Below are 20,418 nucleotides of genomic sequence, written 5' to 3'. Positions count from 1 at the left end.
CACTTCCATGTCGTGGAGGCTTGTTTACGTTTTTAACCAATGATATATCAGATATTTATTTGACACCTCTTTCAGCCAATCATTTGTTTGACCAGAGATCTTAAGGCATTAGACGCTATGCTGCTGCGTCCCAATAAATGTTCTAAAGCGGGTTTTGTTTAGGCCGATTCAGCACAACTCCAAAAAGGAGGACAAATGAGTGTCCGGTTTGAGGCTGCCCCTCCGGACGTATGGCCACCCTAGACAACGGTGAGTCACCCTGTATCACCCGACAACCGCAACAATCTCCTTCTAGGGCCACTCATGCAGGCTCAGCTCAGGTGCCAGTCGCGTGCAGCGCTGCACCCATCTAAACAGAGTTTGCCCTTCCCCTTCTGACTTTCACTTTTGTTGCCCGCATATGGAAGTTTTTATTTATTCTAGGCCTATGTGAATTTCTGCATCCACTGTATGATTTGTTTATTTATTTTCCACCTCGGAAGGGCAACGTGAGTCGAGAAGGACATATGGGCAGTTGCCCTGGCAACCTGAGCAACCCCCCTGTGCACGTCCCTGGAGGTTATACATCCAGTAGTACATACAGAAAACCATTCGAAAAAATTATTTACAAAATAACACTGTTCATTAATGAGAAAAGGTAAATGAACAATGTTTTCGTACCAAAACCACATTAAAACAAGTGCATAAAAGTGGCAATGTCATAAAAAAAGGTAACAAACGTAACTTTCCTTTTATAGCATGTTCCTATGGGTTTGGGCGAACGGCAGCATAGTTTTTAATAACCTGAGAGAATCTAATGACTTTGACCTCTTTTGTTTTGGCTTTCAAATCCTGCCACAGGTATTCAGGAGAGAGGAGCTTACTTGGATTGTTATAAATAAAGTATTTGTTCAAGTGTGATTCCTCCTGCCACACTGCCTCTATGGATTTAGCCGTGTCTGGCTAATTGCTCCTGCACGTTTTAGCAAGCTGAAGCACGTCTTTAACTAAACCACCTATCACTGCTCCGCCATAATAATAATCGCCCTCTGCTGAGGGAATAAACGCCTGTGATTCTGGTCTACGCTCATACACTCATAATTGTTCACGTGGTGTTTGATAGTAACCAGGGTGTATAACGCCCACGAGGCGATCCAAAGACTCTGCCCCCCAGTGGCCATAGAACTGTGTATCTACATCCAGGCTGAAAAGGTAATCTGCTTCATTGGCCAATTGGCTCTCGATCAGTTTCTCCAGCTTTTCTATCCTGCGCAAGGTTATTTCCTGCCATCTGTTAGAACTAGGGACTTTTAGTACTGTAAGGTAACGTTCAGTTCTAGTACCATCTGCATCCATGCCCCATGTAGGGCCATGTAGGGACGCAGGGTTAATGTAGGGACGCAGATGGTACTAGACGTCTGCGTCCCTATTAAGCCAAAAAGTTTGACCGAAGGAGGCTGGGTGATCATTTCAAACTGACATTGACAGCCGAAGCGGATCAAACTACAGGAAAAGTCAACTGATCTAAAGTTGGTTGAAGCTCATTCATGACCGTTTTGTTTGATGGATTTACGGAGGATTATTACTTTGATTGATTGTGGATTTCAAAGGACTAAAAACCTGCAAGTAAAAAGGGGATACAGCACACACGAACGCCAACGTAGTCTTCAGCGTTTATGGAACTGCAGGTATGAAAGCGCTTTCACTTGAACCTGAGTTAAATGGCCATATACAAACAGTGTGCACACAAAACAAAACAAACAAACAAAATCCAATGCATTGGTGGTTAAAAAAGGCGTGTTTGTGAAACCAAACTGTTTATCTTGTTGAAATGATTGTTTACGATGTCTGAGGTGATGTTTATGATGTAAATATGCAGTGAGGTATATAAAGACTTAAAAAAACGGCGGATAAAAAGGAGTTTCATGATTCTGAAAAGGAGGCTCAAACTCAGAAACCGGAGAGTAAAAATTTTGAACCAGCTGTACGAAAATGAGAAACAAAGCTTACTGAAAAAGTGTTAATGGCAAAATTCTATAATTTACAGAAACAAAGAAAGTCAAAATATGACAAAGCATCCCAACTGAAAAAGACTATTCAAGAGCTTATGAATAATAAAGAATATGAAACTTAGGTCAAAGGTATGTTTGTAAAGTTTACATCGCAATGCAAAGAAGCAAAGGAAGCACATGAGTCTTTGATTGTTTTATTGCCTGACGAAGAGAAAGAAAGGCATGAAACCTGGTTTAAAGCAAAAATGATATGGGTGGTGGAATTCAGTACTGTGGTAAATAAATGGTTGGAAAAACTACAGAAGGAAAGTGATCTTGTTGCTGACGAAATTGAACCCAAAGATAGTGTTTCGAATGAAGAAACAAGAATCAGGACTCGCACTTCAAGCTACAAATGTAGCCACCACAGTTCCCGCTCCAGCAAATCTAATGCCTCTGTGCAACTTGCACGCATTCAGTGCATTCAATGTCGCTCACGCAGAGTCTCTAAAAGCAAAGCATGATATTGCGCAACAATTGAAAATGATACAGAAGCGTAAAGAACAAATGGATATTCATACAAAAATCGCAGCCTCCAATGCAAAGCTATCTGTGCTCAGGAATTTTGAATACCGAGCAGACAGTATCGCAGCGGATGGAATGGAATCATATGTCAACAAACAATCCAAATCCGCAACTGCATCTTTTTTCCCAAGAGTTGAGACACAGCCAAGGAATACTTTACAAAGCAACACAGATGCCATCTCACAATCTGCATCATCCCATCATGTTCAACAACACGCATCAGCGTGGCCAAGATTAGCTGCTTCAGTAGATGATGGAAGGTTTGGTTTAGCACAGAATGTGTTCAAAAACATCAAGAGATAACGGAGTTGCTCATACAGCAGCAAAAGTCTCAACACTTGCCACCACGTGAGATTCCAGTGTTTGCCGGGGATCCATTGCAATTTAGTTTGTTCACCAAAGCTTTTAAACATTGTGTGGAGGAAAAAACAAGAGAGTGCCCATGAGAAATAGTTCGAAGCCTTATGAATATGGTACTGGAAAAAGGTTATGATACAGCTAAAGCAATGCTTAAACAGCAGTTTGGAGAGGACCATTTTGTCTCTGCTGCATATATGGAGAAGGTGCTTGGATGGCCCATGATCAGGTATGAAGATATCACAGCTCTTCAAGATTATGTACTATTTTTACGTGGGTGTTGCAATGCGATGGCAGATCTACAGTACATGCAAGAGTTAGACATGCCAACAAACACGAAAGCAGTAATTCTGAAGCTTCCATTTAAACTCTTTTAAAAAGGAGAACAACAGCATGTGATATCATGGAAAGACAGAAACGAAGAGCTACATTTTCTGATGTTGTAAAGTTAATTGAATACCAAGTTAAAGTCATTTCAGATCCAATATTTGGGTCTATTGAAAATGTGGAGATAAGAACAACTGCTAAACCAAAGATGTCTACAAATGGAAATCACAATCCCACACAAAGCCTAGGCTGAAAGGGGATAGTTTTGCTTCCAGTGTCACCAACGTTGAAAAACCCTTTTTGGTGAAATACAAAAGGGAAATGTTGACATTCCAATCAGCCGATTCAAGAGTAACTCCACCACCTGTTTGTTCTGTTCACAAAGTCATTGTTTGGAGCAATGTAAAGAGTTTGAAAGGAACGGGATGGGGTCTCATTAGAAGGGGAGAAAGCACAGTCCAAATATGAGCTTAATAATAATACAGGAAAGCGGTTGTCAGATTTGTCCATAAATAGAGGTCTAAAAAAAGTCAAGTAGGAACATTTTAGAAATGGTAACAAAACCCACTACAAATGTGATTGCACATGCACAGTGAATAGCCATATTTGTTCTGTTCACAAAGTCATTGTTTGGAGCAATGTAAAGAGTTTTAAAGGAAGAAACATAGGGAAAAGGTCAACTTTATAAAGGAAAAACCTGTCTGTTTTGGTTGCTTACATGTTGGACACATGAGCAAAGAGTGCAAACGGCGCTTGACTTGCAAAGTGTCCAACTAAGAACATTCCAGTGTTCTTCACATTCAGTTCAAGGAACTCAAAGTTGATAAAGCTGTCAACACAAACTATGAACCATTTGTAGGACCAACTATCAACAACACGCTTGTATCTGCCCAAATATGTGGTCATATAGGGGCCGGGGGTAGCAATGGTATATTACCTATACTTCCAGTTCAGGTAAAGTCTGCAATGGGCAAAAAAATTGTTCAGACCTATGGATTTCTGGACACAGGCAGAACCTCTACTTTTTGTTCAGAAAATTTGATGAAAAGGCTTCAACTGAACGGACGAAAGACAAAAATTTGTTTGCTTACAATGAGTCCCAAAACAGCAGTCTCAAGCTATGTGGTAAACGATTTGGAGATTTCAAGTCTTTCTGGTAAGGATTTTTATGGATTACCAGAAGTTTAAACACAGAAGCAAATGCCTGTAAATCAAGCAAATATGGTCAATCATGAAGACCTAGCACAATGGCCATATCTTGATGGTATTCGGATTCCGCACATTCAAGCTGAAGTGGAGCTGTTATATAATGTCTTCAAATTACTTAAACCATGGGAAGTAATGTTGACTAAGTATTTTTTTAATTCGAGACATTAGGGCCTTATTGTGTGCTGTGTCATGTGTTTACTGTGTGCATTTATATATTGGCGGCACTTTGAATTGTAGTGGCTATTCACTGTGCATGTGCAATCACATTTGTAGTGGGTTTTGTTACCATTTCTAAAATGTTCCTACTTTACTTTTTTTAGACCTATATTTATGGACAAATCTGACAACCGGCTTCCTGTATTATTATTAAGCTCATATTTGGACTGCGCTTCCTCCCCTTTTAATGAGACCCCATCCCGTTTATTAGATCTCATCATCATGCTCCACCTTTCTGCCCATATTTGGACGATACTTCCTGTAATGGAGTAACTTCATTATTGCCACTGCATTGCTGCTAATGATTGCAATTAGTGACTAATTGTCTAACAGCTGGCCATGTGGGTTTGAAGGAGATAAAAACTGGTTCTTTGGAACTGGAAGGGAGTCTTCTTGCCTGGTGGCTGGTGTTCTGCCATTGTGTTTGACGTACTACCCTGCACTGCAAATGAAGCACAGGTTACCAGGGATCTCTGTTTTGACCACCGATGTACTGCAGCTGGATTTTCTCAACGCTCTCTAATGTCCCCTAAAGGACTGTAACTATAACATATCACACAGTGTGAATGTGTGTCCAGTTTCTACCTGTGGTGTCTGTTCATTGTGGTCGCTTTTATTGCCTCAGAAATACCGATCTTGTGGTTCCAGTAGTCAATGTTGTCCTGAAGATTTTGGTTCTCCTCAAATCTCCCTCAACGCTTGCTGTTTGCTGCCTAGAGTACTGTAACTTTCTCCTGTGGGTCTGACGACTGCCGTGACCCCCCCTGGACGTGTCCGTTCGACTTCCTAGAGGGAAAACTGCTGAGAAACCTGAACCTTCCTCTAAATGGCTTCAGAGATTACCTTTTAGTGAACTCTTGCCTCTACATAACACTCATAGTTAGGGAGATTGTCCCTACGCCCTATGTACCATATTGGGGTGGGTCATTAATGATTCTCTAGGCAGTTATCAAGATGAACATACTGACAGAGTTAATAGGATCTCTGTTGAAACCTTGGAGTTGCTTTTGGAAAAGTAATACCTGCATGTTTTCAATGAGAGGATTTTAGAGGACGAATAAATAGCCAGAGAGGATGCAAAGTTCATGGATATCATGGAGAAATCTGTGACCTTCAAAGAGGGACATTGTAGTTTGAAACTGCCTTTCAAAAACAAAGATATTGTTATGCCCAACAATCTTAACATTGTTAAATAGCGTCTTGTTGGGATAAAAAAGTCAAATTTCATAAAGATTATACAGACTTTTTCAATGACATGGTTATCCAAGGCTATGCTGAGAAAGTGCCAGAGCATCAATTGAATCAAAGGGTTGGAAAGTTTTGGTACATTACACACAATGGGGTGTAGCACCCTCGTAAAGGCAAGTTACGAGTGGTATTTGATTGTGGAGCAGAATGCCAAGGCACATCTTTAAATAGTCAACTTCTACAAGGCCCATACCTCACAAGCTCTTTAATTGGTGTTCTTCTGAGGTTCAGACAAGAACATGTTGCTTTCATGACTGACATCAGAGCAATGTTTTACCAGGTCAAAGTGGCAGAGGAAGACAAAGACTTTCTCCATTTCCTATGGTGGCGAGGCGGAGATGTTACTCAAGATGTGGCTGTCTTTCGAATGACTGTTCATTTGTTTGAAGCAGTTTCATACCCGAGTTATGCATGTTTCGCTCTGAGGAGAACTGCAAAGGATAATCAGCACTGCTTTAAAGATAAGGGGTAATTGACACAGTGAATAAGAACTTCTACATGGATGATTGCCTAAAAAGCTTATCTACAGAGCATAAGGCGAATCCGATGGTCAAAGATCTGACCACACTCTGTCACAAAGGAGGCTTCCATCTAAGGCAGTGGGTCAGTAACAGCCGTGGGATCTTACAGTCTATAGCAGAACAAGATAGATCTAGGAATCTTGATGAGCTCAACTTGGATCGAGACCAACTACCAGTGGAAAGGGCCTTAGGACTTCAATGGTGCATACAGGCTGACACCTTCAATTTCAAAACTATTTGCAAAGAAAGACTGCCAACTAGACGTGGAATATTGTCTGTGATTAGTTCAGTGTACGATCCTTTAGGATATCTTGCACCACTGACACTTCTAGTCAAAATTATCCTCCAGGAGTTGTGCCGAATAAATCGTAACTGGGATGATGAAATTCCTAAAGTTCTTGAACAAAGGTGGGTGAAATGGATTACTGACTTGGATCAGTTAAGCACATTCAATGTTGACCCATGTCTGAAACCAAGTGATTTTGGACAACCTGTTATGGTCCAACTTACTTACTGTTGTTTCTGGTTAATGTAACGTGACAATAAGTCCTGTAGTAATCCATAATCAGCCCTGTAGTAATCCATAATCAGTCATATTTGTACATGTATTTTGGAAAAGTAAAAAAAATATTTTTTATTTTTGTCAAATGTTTTCATGTGTCATGTCATTCTTTCAGTATTTCACATTTGCTGTTGGATGACTTTGTGTTACTCCTGAGGTTTGAATTCAACAGGCAATGCACTGGAATGGACACAATAGATCTATAGAAATGCTGATTTGAAATGAAAATCGTCTCCTAATTTTTTCCATGGCTGTATGTTTCTCCCTTCTGTCAAATACATTTGTGTGTGTGTGTGTGTGTGTGTGTGTTTAACAAACAGCATATGACAAAACAAGATTGGGAATTACATGAATGTGATACAATGTGTATTTTTGGGTACCTATTCCTTTTTATTTATTTGATTAGTACACAGATTCATGGAAACCGCATTAAAATCTTCCACCGGTGTCTTTGGGCCATGTAAGAAAACAGATAGGCTTGTTTGCTGTTATTAAATGCATTTACATCATATACATCCAGATGATCATATACAGCAGCTATTATGCTCAGGGGCATGTTGTGCATAAAAACACAGTAGTACATACAGAAAACCATACAAACAAATAATCTAGTAAAAGAACATTGTTTTCGTACCAAAACCAACTTAAAAAAAGTGCATAAAAGTGGCAATGTTATAAAAAAAGGTAACAAACGTAACTTTCCTTTTATAGCATGTTCCTATGGGTTTGGGCGAACTGCAGCATAGTTTTTAATAACCTGAGAGAATCTAATGACTTTGACCTCTTTTGTTTTGGCTTTGAAATCCTGCCACAGGTATTCAGGAGAGAGGAGCTTACTTGGTTTGTTATAAATAAAGTATTTGTTCAAGTGTGATTCCTCCTGCCACACTGCCTCTATGGATTGAGCCGCGTCTGCCTCTAGTTGCTTCCTGCACGTTTTAGCGAGCTGAAGCACGTCTTTAACTAAACCACCTATCACTGCTCCGCCATAATAATAATCGCCCTCTGCTGAGGGAATAAACGCCTGTGATTCTGGTCTACGCTCATACGGGAATTGTTCACGTGGTGTTTGATAGTAACCAGGGTGTATAACGCCCACGAGGCGATCCAAAGACTCTGCCCCCCAGTGGCCATAGAACTGTGTATCTACATCCAGGCTGAAAACGTAATCTGCTTCATTGGCCAATTGGCTCTCGATGAGTTTCTCCAGCTTTTCCATCCTGCGCAAGGTGATCTCCTGCCATCTGTTAGAACTAGGGACTTTTAGTACTGTTACGTAACGTTCAGCGCCAAGCTTGACTACAGGAACCTCTTCGGGTTTATCTGTGAATATGTAATAAAGCACACGGAATCCCACAAAGTACTGCTGCTCTGCTGACTCCAGGAACTTTTTGAGAAACTGCGTGTATCTGAAAATTATAGAAAAATAGCGTTCAGGGAAAACCATATAGAGAACTCAAATTAAGTTTAATTTACTCATTTCATTTATTGAACATACAGTATGTGACCCTGGACAACAAAACCAATTTTAGGGGTCGAAATTAAGATTTTTACATAATCTGAAAGTAATTAGGCCTTCTATTTATGTATGGGTTGTTAGGATAGTCAAAAAAGAACTGGCTTCAAGTACCAGGATGATGCACCTTGTCAAAATATGTGTGGAACTTTATGTAACCAAAGGGACGCTCCTTGAGCAAAGCTTTTAGTTAAAAAGTAAACTCAGAGTAATCATGGTCCATATTATAACAGAACAACAGATGCTGCGTCCCAGGTACTGTATAACCACTTACACATTTGTGATTGGCCAGTTTCTCCAACCGGCAACTGTGGATATTGCGGAGCACAGGATATTAAGTCACTTTTGGCTAATACTAAAAATGTTCCTGTGCTACTTAAAACTTGTTTTGTAATCCAGGGTCACATGTAGACTTTCAGGAAGTTCTAAAAAGCATAAAGATCAGAGATAGGAACTCACTTTCCAAGAGCAAAGACTGTAGTGGCTATGGTGATGTTTTTTCGCTTGTAGATAGAATCAATTAGCTGGGGATCAAAAGTTCCTTCCCATACAATTGGGGCCAACCATGGTGTCAAGGTAACAATGCCCCCTGTGCTGAAATTCACACATGTTCAATGAAATTCAAAATGCATGTGGAAACTGCAAAAATAATCAAACAGATTTGTGCTAAACAAGCATTTGTATCCTTACCCCACCACAATGGGCTGTTTGTACAAGAGCCTACAGAATAAAAAGAAAAGTAAAAAATGTATCTGCCTGTAAAAAATAATATCATTCTACATTACGTAAAAACATTCTATGAAAATATAATATTGACATCCACAAAAGTAGCTAAATAAACACACTGAAACAATTTTGAACAAAAATGTGAAAATGCAGATTTGTTTTGTGAGGGTGTATGTGTGTTGTCTTGGTAAACCCTACAATGTAGGTAAAAAATGTCCCCACAAAGATAGTAATGCCATTAGGGGAAATTCTTTGGCCCCATGAGACAAACTGCTTATAAATCAAACTAACTGATGGTAGAATGTAATATACAGCATAAAAATCATTATGTTTAAGGAAAGTCCCTATAAAACATTAAAAACCCAGCCTGTGCATGTGCGCTCTCACCCTTGTGGCCAGTACAAATTGTCGTTCTGCTGCGTGTTTGCGCTTTTAACAAAAAGAACAGCATTTCAATGGAACAACACAATAATTCATAATCATCATATATTACATGTCAACACAACCTCTGTATGACCAACGACACTCATGAGAAAGAAATGCCTTTGTAAACATACTAAATGGTTTAATTAACAAACATTCAAAAATCTATTTATTATCGTTAGTTCAGTATCAAAATAATATATTTTAATAGCCAATCCAGACCAAGACACTATATATTTATATAGTTATAAAGACTATACTAGCAAGAGCTAAATTTATAAAAGCATCCTATGCCCCGTTTCACAGACAAGGCTTATGGCTAGTTCCAGACTAAAATGAATGTTTGAGCAGTCTTACTTGAAGATATTTAAAGGGGAGTTATTTTCAGTTATGTCAACGTAATATTTTTGTCTCAAGATACACGAATAAAAGAAACTTAAACATCCTAATTTGACTAAGGTTAGTCCAGGCTTAAGCTAAGACGTGTCTGTGAAACCGGGCCCTAGTGAATATAATAAACTGACCTCACAGTTATAAAGGTTTAAATATCAGTCTCTTTGCTCTGTATGAGGTTTAGGGTCATCTCTGAACTATTGCACGTATAAAGTCTTCACTAACTAGACTCAAAGGTCTTATTTGAGATAGCTAATTGTATTTGCTTTGGGAGGTCCACTGAAGTCTTCTTCACAATAAATGTTTGAATGAGTGTTTGTGTCTGGGCTATGAGGGAACTTGTGTGTTAATGCTTATGTGTATTTACAGTATATGTGTATTGGTCGGACATGATCCGAAAACTGATAAACAATGTTGAAACACAGAGAGAGATGGTTCAGAATTGTATGCCTGCTTTGTACTTACTGTGTGGTTAGCACGGTGATTCCCAGGTAACCCTCTGTTCTAATAAATCAATAAAAAATGATAATTCATGTGTAAATGGATGTATTACAATCCATTAACTTTTTTGCGATAAACCAATTTGACTGGTGGTCCCAAATATATATTTAAACTATTAAACGTAACATTTTCTCACTAAGTATGCAACACTTTATGTTGGGCTCAAAGCGATGCACCCTACACCAAGGAGGCCTCGCAACGAAAAGGTTTGAGAACCACTGCTTTAGACTTTGTGACTTTAAGAAATTTCAGTGCTTACTTCAAGCACTCGCTTTGCCCTCTGTTCCTGAAAGAAGATCAGATTAAATTTTTTACAGATATTGTTCTGGATGACTCACCATTTACGGTAATTTTATGAATAAGAGGGAAGTGGTTACGGGAAACTTACCTTTCCCATGTAGAGGTATAGCCCACATAAATGAGCCTGTGGAGAAACACACAACCTTAAATTAATTAATATGAAAAAATAAAATGAGTGTTGTTTGGGTTTTAGCATACCATATTTTGTTTACATTTGTGTCCGGTTGCATAAACTGATTAGACAACTGTTTTTTTGTCAAGACAGGTCATAATTTAGTTTTATTAACAGCTAAAGAGTAACACTGATTATTCCCAACTAATAGCTGTCAGTGAGACTAACTGTTCAGACACAGTTGTTAGCGGCCCCAGATCGGATATGAAAAGGTCTTCTAGTTAGGCTCTTTTAATGAAGCTTTCTATTTCACATATTAGACACAAAGTAATCACTGACTGAACATGTATGAGTATGTTTTATTTTGGCATTTAAGAACTTGACAAAGGTCAAACCATGCAACCATAACGTGGAAGTTATCCTTTAACAGAAGAAAAGACACAGAAATAAAATGGCACGAAATGCTTAAGGCATAGATGTATGTGACAACAGTGTTGAAAATGTACATACCGTTAACTTCCTTATTTTTTGACAGTGTTAACAATATTCTGAGTTTGCGAAAACTGAATCTATTGAAACATTTCTATTTATCAAAATGAATGTAAATATTGATCTAAATATTGATACAAAACTCAACTATAACTAACCTAAAAATAATTCAGGTTTAGGTTCTATTCACATTCTCTTTAACTGATCCCATGTAAATTTTATGATAAACTGCATTGAGGAACTGAAATAAATAAAATAACTATCTTTACACATTTTACATCTTACGCAGGTAATGGCACAGCAGATCGAAGTCCTCTGAGAGACACTATTCAAAACAACACAGAAGCGATGACACAAAAGCTAAGGCAAAGTACAAGATAGTTAACCTAAATACTTCAAAAGATCAATAACATACCCACTTAGTATCATCCCAAGCAACAAAAAAAGAAAGGAATTAATATTTTGAGCTGATCGGATCATTTCTCTAAGACTTGTGTCCTGCTTTGCATTGAGGTCTGAACTGAATAGTGAGATACAGTAAGAGGAAAATGAATAGGAGATACTTCTTTTTATAGAAGGAGGAGTGTTGCCATAGTGTCACTCAGGTAATGATGCCTATACCCGAGACTCAACCATCCAATCAAATTTGCCCTAGCACTCCAATGGCCAATGACTGGTCAGAATAAAGCATAAAAACTGTCAACCTATTCAGCAGCAATATATCAATATAAGTATGTGCAATCCATCGGGATCGGCACGTTAACACCATGCTCTTACCACTGAGCTCAAGAAAGCTTAGGAAATCCAAACCTAATGAAAACTCATTTTGATCCCTTTAGAGTTTTACAGATGGATCAACTTGTACACATGAATCATAGATCACACAACACATTCCTTAAATTGAATAAATAACTGTGCTATGTGAACACACACACACATTCAATTATACACATAAATGTCAATGAGATGTATAGTCTTTAACGTCACAGGCAAACAAAACCTGCTGAATAAATTGATTTCAAACATAAACCTCAGTGTAAAGGGGATGTCAAGGGTCATAAGAAATAAAAGAAAACAAATAAAATGATTAACAATTAGAAAAGTATAGATGAATTAAAGAAAAAAGAAAAGGACTGCAGTCACACTAGACTCTATCTGTCCCACTGTGGTGTCGTAAAATAAGTAAAGAGAAAACAAGCTTTGGCACAGGTTTGGCTCAATGAGTGACTCAATCTTACTGCACAACTGTTTGAAGTAGAAATTATCCTGCATTCCTTGAGTTGTCCTAATACCTGTTAACACAGGCATCCTGGTTAATAAGACAATATTCTATCTGATCTCAGTTAGCAAATACAAAACCTGACATATAAAAGCACATCCTTCAAAAAAAAGTTTCTTCCTGGCTTTTGTAGTAAAGTGCATTTGAACCCTAAGAATCGTTGTAAATCCTTTACAGTGGAAGGTCTAGGCCACTCAGTTACTGCATTGATCTTGCAATTGTCCATTTCTTCTCCCTTATGGCTGACAATATATCCAAGGATGGAGGTTTGGGTAGTGTGTAACTCACACTTTTCGGTCTTCACATACAATAGGTGTTCCTTTAGACTTGAAAGTACCATATTGCCATCGTTGATTTGCTGTGCTATGTCTTCGGAGTATACGAGAATGTCATTGATGTAAGCAATCACACACACTTGTTTAGGAGATCTCTGAATATTTCATTCACAAATGCCTGGAACACCGCTGGAGCATTAGCATGACATTGTATTCATAATATCCACATGTGGTGATGAACGCCATTTTCCATTCATCCCCATCTCTGATTCGAGTTGTATGCACTTCTTGGATCAAGCTTTGTGTAGATATGTGCTTCACGCAATTGTTCCAGTGCCGACGGAACAAGGGGAAGAGGGTAGCGATACTTGACCGTGACCATGTTCAGACCCCTGTAGACGATGCATGGACGGAGGCCCCCATCTTTTTTCTCCACAAAGAAAAACCCTGCGGCAGCGGAGGAGGTTGAAGTCTGAATGTAACCTGAAGCTAGAGCCTCCTCAATGTAAGTTTCCATAGCCATGATTTCGGGATGGTATAAGGGATATGCTTTACTCCTGGAAGGTGCCATATTTGGCAATAGGTCGGTATCATAATCCCATGAGCGATGAGGGGGTAATTGAGCTGCCTTGCTCTTGCTAAAGACATCGGAGAACTCGTGACATTCAGGACTTTCAATGCTGGTAGTTAGACATGGCGTGGACACAATTACAGTTTTTGCAAAGTTGTTTTAACTCACCCTGTCTCCAGATGGATCGTGACTGTGAAAGTTTGATGGGTAATACCAGAACCAATGGGGTGATTATTGATGGCTGTAACATTAATTGTTGGGATACAAAGCAGGGTGGGGATCCGAAGCTTGTCTACGAGGCCTTGTTAATTAAGTTGAATGCGGATCCGGAATCTATGAGCGCTGCAACAAATTCACTTTGATCATTAAAAGAGATCTTGAGAGGTATGGGAAAATAGTTTGATGTACTCAAAACTGCTTTGGTACTCATTATTTGCCTGACAACTTGGCTTGCCTTCCTTTGATTCGGGCAAGTAGATTGCATATGTCCAGATTCCCCACAATAGAAACATAATTATTTGTTGTACCGGCATTGGCACTCTGCTTTGTGCATCCTAGTGTAGTTAATCTGCATGGGTTCTTCAGGTCTGAAATTTTCATAATTTCAATTGGGGATTTTGGACTTGAGTTGTTGTCTGGACATAAAACATGGCGGTTGTCAATTTTGACAGACAAAGTGATGAAAGTGATCAGATAATGAGGCATCCTTGCCCTTACATGTCAACTCAGCCTGTAGTCTCTGATTGAGTCCGTCGTGAAACACCGTTTTAAAAGCTGTCTCATCCAATCCACTTTGTGCCGCTAATGTTCTGAACTGTTGTTAAACTGTCCCTGTAACCCTAAAACATCTCGCCTTGATAAACGAAAGCTGTTTGGAGCTGAGATACATCCACTGGATTCAATGTAGGCGAAGTATTCTGTAATGGGCTCAACATAAGGCAATGTAAGAATCAATGTGCAGAAGTTTAATAAAGGGTAATCTTAATAAAATCCAGTAAGCAGATCTATGGTCGATAAACAGGCAGTAACAAGGGTAAATCCAATCAGGCCATCAAGCAGTAGCAGTAATCCAATAAACATAAATCCATTAGCAAGCACAATGGTCATAACAGGTATTCAAAATAACATAAACGCTTGATAAGAAAGTAAGGGTATGACTGGCAATGCTTGGCAACATGTTGCTGGCATGGTCTGACACAGGAAGTGAGGACGTGGCATGAAAGTCCAGCCTAGAATTCCGGAAATGGCTGCCTCTGGTGGGTGGCTGGTTGACTAGCAGCCCTAGTCATTACATCGGAAGACTATTTAGGTATGTTTGTGCTCAAAGTCTAAAACACTAAATTAAGTCCTAGGTATGCGGCTTATCAATTATATTTATTTTAATTGGTTAGTTTTCTTTTTATAACAAACTTTTAAAGACAAGTTATATTCACCAAATATAATATTAAATTCAATAACTACGGTTTCAAACAAAGGTGTATTCAACTTCTGGATGACTTATCTACCAGCTGGGCTTCTAGCGTCAGGGTATACTGGTCTGCAGTATCCAAGGTGGCTGTTAGTTCTTCTGTCTTTTATACCTTGTGATGTCCTTGAACAAACTTAACCCAACCTTCATGAGCACATGCACACACAACCGTCCTCCTACCACGGGTAGCCACACCCATACATGATAAATAATTACTGTGCATCTTGCCCAATGCTGTATAAGCCATTACTAAAACATAAATAGAGTAGGCAGAGTTATTGCACTTTCTAGACATTATATAACAGAATATATATGTAAAATTAATTCTATTCATTATATATTACAGTGGTATGCAAAAGTTTGTGCACCCCTTAAGAAAATCACTGCATCAATTTGTCACTTGCTGAGCTTTTGAAGCCGCAACTTCATTTTAACATATGTTATACCTTATGGAAACAGAAACATCTCAGTAGTGACATTTTGTCGGGTCCAACAGACACATTTTTACGTCTATTTAAACAAAAATAGGCATGTGCATAAATTTGGGCACCCCAAAGAAATAATGCCATTTATTTTTAGAAGAGCATCCTTTTGCTGCAATAACATTCTGTAGACGCCTCCTTTAGCCACAGACAAGTCCCTGAAGTCTGGCAGGTGGTATTTTGGCCCATTCCTCCATACAAACGCCTCCAGTTCAGAGCGGTTTCTTGGCTTCCGTGCATAGACAGCCTGCTTCAAATCAATCCATACACTTTCAATGATGTTAAGGTCTGGGGACTGGGATGGCTATTTCAGAACATTGTACTTGTGCTTCTGCATTAATTCCTTGGTGAATTTTGAACAGTGCTTAGGATCATTGTCATGCTGAGAAATCTAACCCCGGCGTAGCTTCAACTTTGTGACAGACTCTTGAACATTCTTGTCAAGAATCTGCTGATACTGAGAGGAATTCATTTGGCCCTCAACTTTAACAAGGTTCCCAGTACCTGTGCTAGCCATGCAGCCCCATAAAATGATGGACCCTCCACTAAATTTCACAGTAGGCAATAAGTTCTTCTCAAGGAATTCAGTATGTTTTTTGTGCCATGCATACCTCCTCTTGTTCTGACCAAATAACTACATCTTAGTCTCAACTGACCACAGTATTTATTTTACAAAATGCTTCTGGCTTGTCCAGATGTGCTTTTGCATACCTCATACGACTCTTCTTGTGACAAACCCTCAGGAAAGGCTTTTTGCGCATCACCCTTCCAATGAGCTTTTCCTGGTGCAAAGTACGCTGGATTGTGGAACGATGAACAACTACACCATTAGCAGCCAGGTGTTCTTGTAGTTCTCTGGAGGTGGTCTGTGACCATTCTAACCATCCCTTCGCCTGTGCCTTTCCTGTATTTTATTCGGCCTACCACATCATTCCTTCACAAGGACTGTTCTTGTGGCCTTCCATTTCTACACTAAATTTCTGACTGTGAAGACGGACTGTCCAAACCTTCCAGATAATTTCTTGTACCCTTCTCCTGATTCTTTATAATGAATGATCTTAGTTTTAAGGTCAGTGGAGAGTTGTTTAGAGGCCTCAATGTTGCCACACTCTAAGAAATAACCGAGGACAAGCACAGCCAGCAATTACCTATGTTAAACAGCTTTTTTCATGATTGGTTCCACCTGTCATTGTAATTGAAGATCTCACAAGATAATCAAAGCAATTTTGAGCTGCGACCTGTCAGCTATAAATCCCTACAGGTCTTGGAAAAAATGCGATTAAAAGGGTCCCCAAACTTTTGCACATCCCATTTTTGTACATTTTATTTTATTATAATAAAATCTAATGCTGCTCTAAGAATTTCGGTCTGGAAAACACTCAAATGTCTACATCTCTGTAGGAAAACAAATCTTGTTACTGTGATCTTCTCTTATAAAGGTAGAGCAAATTATCATGTAATCTCATAGGGGTGCCCAAACTTTTGCATACCACTGTATATTATATAATGTGGACTACTGGAGGTTATAACATTAGCATAAGTTCATGGTAGTTAGCTAAGTCAGAGATGGAATCTGGGCACAAAACACTTAGTTGTGGCTTGTCTCATCTAGGTATAATATCAACATTCTTTCTTCTGGTGTGGTTATAAAACATCTTAGGGATTTTAGAAAAGTATAATGTGTTGATATGATGTGTTAGGGTTAGATAGATATCAAAATAAATCCCAGAAGTCAAAATTGCAAAAACAATTGGCTGATTACCCGAATGGGGTATATGCACAGAGAAGCGATGATGTCCTTCCGCTAAAATCTCTGTAAGCTCTGTTACATCCGGCGCCATAGGGAATAATCCTGTTTCACTTCAGGATGCAAATAGGATTACAATCAATAACGTGAGTCTAATTATTCAAACACTTTGCCATACGTCGACAACCAAAAAAAGAGAAACACTTCAGGCTATCACAAGGGGATAGTAATCCGAACAACTGATAAAATGCATCATCTCTCCATGTCAGTTTCATTAATTTGAATAAATGCAAAGAATTGTTTGACGGGTCACACTGCAGTCTAGGCCATTGGTCACACATTATCCTGCACGTTTTATTTTTATTCTTTTGCTCTCACCTAGAAAAACAAATTTTCTCTATTTTACAACTTTTCTAGAAAAAGTTTGCCGTGACTGTAGACGATTCAAAGGGTATCAGAAATGCTGTCACTAAGATCTAATAAACTTTAAAGCAAAGACCATCTGTCGTGTTTTCAAATACACACATACTGTAGCTGCCACATACGCAAAAATATTTAATCTACCTTTTGTGAGGATATTGCTGCTATTGTATTTGGAAAATAAACAAAATAAAACATCATTCACAAAGCCAGACAGCTTAAAGTTGTGCTACCAATTTTAACTTTCAGATTTCTGAAAGTAATAATCTAGAGAACTCTTAAACGACTATTGAATCATGGATCATAAGATAATTAAAAACAGTTGATGTAAAAATTTTCTGGTTATTTTGTCATGCTGACTGATTTGAAAACCTCTGCATTTGTTTTTATGAGACCAAAGGCACATACTCTCTGAAAAAGTAAATAAGCTGGACAAACTCATAGGTCACTTAAAGGACCCCCCAAAAATTTTAAACACCCTTGAATCTATTACTTGTTATATACTCTTATAGTAAAAATACTGTTGAACTTGCAACCTTATTTTTCTATACAAGACATCTATTGTAAATCATAACAAACACAGCAATGCTATTATCACAATATAGATGTCATTCCAAACTACAAAGATGAACAGCCATATTTACATGTTCACTACGCTTGTTTACAGTGCAAATCCAAAAGCAGCATACACTACCAAAGAAGCTGTTACATACCCAGTTAAACCCATGCCAACCAACATAAAGATGAAGAAATATATGTCCGGATGCCGCTTCATCGTTCCAATATAAGATATTGTGTACGACTGCTCCACTGAATGTCAAAGATGAAACAAGAAAGTTGCAATAACTGAGAAATGTTAACTAAATTCTAGCTTGTCCCAGAAAAACTGAAAATGTTCTTATAGCATCACTGTTTGAATCACTGCGGGGGTGGTCACATTCAAAGAGTGCAGAACCAGACGTTTCCGCAACATTAAGCCTACCTGATTTAAAGGTAAAAAAACATCCAACTTGCTTTGTTTGGCTTGCAAAGCATTGTAATTCAAGCTGGCGTATTTTGTTCTCCTGGTTGAACCTGTGTTTAGTAACCTTTCACATTCAAGTTTGTGATTACAGCAAATGTATCACCACTGGTCAAGACTGAATTACAGTTAATTTGACTACCACCAGCTTTGGTCCATATTCAGTGTTAATATAACAATTTTTAACAATGATTTTCCAACTATGCTGTCAATATTCTGTCAAACTTTATGATGCACTCAGTTGAGGTATGCAATACGCAGATATGCACTCTGAAGACACCAACACCCCACCCCAGGTCACTTTTAACCAATATCCCAATGTGTTTGCATAAACCAAAAAAAATAAACTCACACTAAAAGCTGATTGGGCAGGAAAGAAACCAATGACAGCAGAGTAGCATTTCTTATTACCATTTCATTGTTTTCACTGTTTTATAATCCTGCTTGTTAAAACAGCAACTCTGACACTCTTTGTTTACAGTTTCTTTACAGACGCTAGGACACATTTCTCAATACTTGAGAAACAGAAGTCTATGTGGGCTAAGCTGGGGATCAATTATCATTGCTTTGGCACAAAATGCATTCAATGACTACATCTCTCAAATTTCATGAATTATTTTCTCACTCAGACACAACAACTGTCAAAACTCTTTGTACGTACAGGCCAATTTTCACATGCTTACATACTATTTTCAAAACTGTTAAACTTATGTTCAAAACAATTACATAATACAAAATTGAATAAGACAGCAATTTGCTACATTTCTACAGTAATATTTGAATGAAATATATTTAAAATCTTAAAATGACTGTAAAAACACTTGGACAATTGGACCAGCCACAGCTGATTCTCATTGTAGATGAACATCTACACAGGTTTTACTCTTTCAATTTCATTACAAAAGGAGACAACTGCTGAATAGTTTTGTATTGTGATGTAAACATGAAATAAAGAAGTGGCTGAAAGAGGAAGAAGATGGCCAGGGATGGATCAGGCATGCCAGAAGATTCTTCAGGTGTATTGCCCTAGATGACAGAAGATGTGATGTGGATGAGAACCTCTGGCCAAATGGAGCAGACCGAGTAGATTAGCATTACTGTACTATTGTATCTGTATCAGTGGATGGTGTGTATACAAATTCTTGTATTTTGGAATTACTCAGTGCAAAAATATAAGATTAAATAAACAACATAAAACATTGATGAATTCTGCATCATGTCGGATTCATTTCAGTAACATATATTGCAGTGAATATAAACGGAGATGTGTCCTTGTTTTACACAAGAAAACATTGTATGATCCTGCATGTTGTTAGTGTTTTTCCAGTCATTGTTTTGTGGGTGAAAAGGTGTGTTTGTTGGCTGTCAACCTTTGCTAGTGTTCTGGAAGAATGAGTTGATTTGAGACCTGAATAAAGTGTTTTGGTAGTTGTAGTGCATTTCGAATGTGAAATTAAATGCTTTGTCAAGCTGAAAGTTGGTTAGGAGAACTGTGTGAAGAGTTTTGCAAAAGTGACCTAAGTATTGAGAAATGTGTCCTAGCGTCTGTAAAAAACTGTAATTTAGTCCAAGTAGTGCATCTTGTTTTATGTATTTCAATGCTCATTTAGTCCCGTTTTAAAAAATATATAATCTTGAGGCCCCCTTGGAAGTCAGCTGGGGCCCCTTTGTGGGCTTATTTAAAACTGCATCCTTCACAT

At 38.5% G+C, this 20,418-nt stretch overlaps 2 protein-coding genes across 2 annotated transcripts; both read right to left on the bottom strand.

Moving 5' to 3' along the window:
* Positions 1-744: 744 nt before the first annotated feature.
* LOC306902770 (globoside alpha-1,3-N-acetylgalactosaminyltransferase 1-like) lies at positions 745-1,335 on the bottom strand (the record flags this gene model as incomplete). The annotated part of the gene is given in 3 exon segments (XM_079471611.1): positions 745-942; positions 946-1,074; positions 1,078-1,335. Coding segments are annotated over 3 exon segments (585 nt in total).
* Positions 1,336-7,351: 6,016 nt separating this feature from the next.
* LOC306907738 (globoside alpha-1,3-N-acetylgalactosaminyltransferase 1-like) lies at positions 7,352-12,067 on the bottom strand. The gene is made up of 8 exons (XM_079480086.1): positions 11,871-12,067; positions 10,943-10,978; positions 10,814-10,840; positions 10,519-10,557; positions 9,625-9,666; positions 9,202-9,231; positions 8,971-9,105; positions 7,352-8,404 (listed from the first exon to the last, which is right to left on the bottom strand). Exons 1-8 carry the CDS (start codon positions 11,933-11,935, stop codon positions 7,714-7,716), a joined length of 1,065 nt encoding a protein of 354 aa, XP_079336212.1. The 5' UTR covers positions 11,936-12,067; the 3' UTR covers positions 7,352-7,713.
* Positions 12,068-20,418: the final 8,351 nt, after the last annotated feature.

This window comes from Barbatula barbatula, assembly GCF_947034865.1.
Source record: "Barbatula barbatula genome assembly, chromosome: 2".
Taxonomy (NCBI): Eukaryota; Metazoa; Chordata; class Actinopteri; order Cypriniformes; family Nemacheilidae; genus Barbatula; species Barbatula barbatula.
Note: the sequence above shows the minus strand (reverse complement) of the source record. Positions and strands in the feature narration are given on the sequence as shown.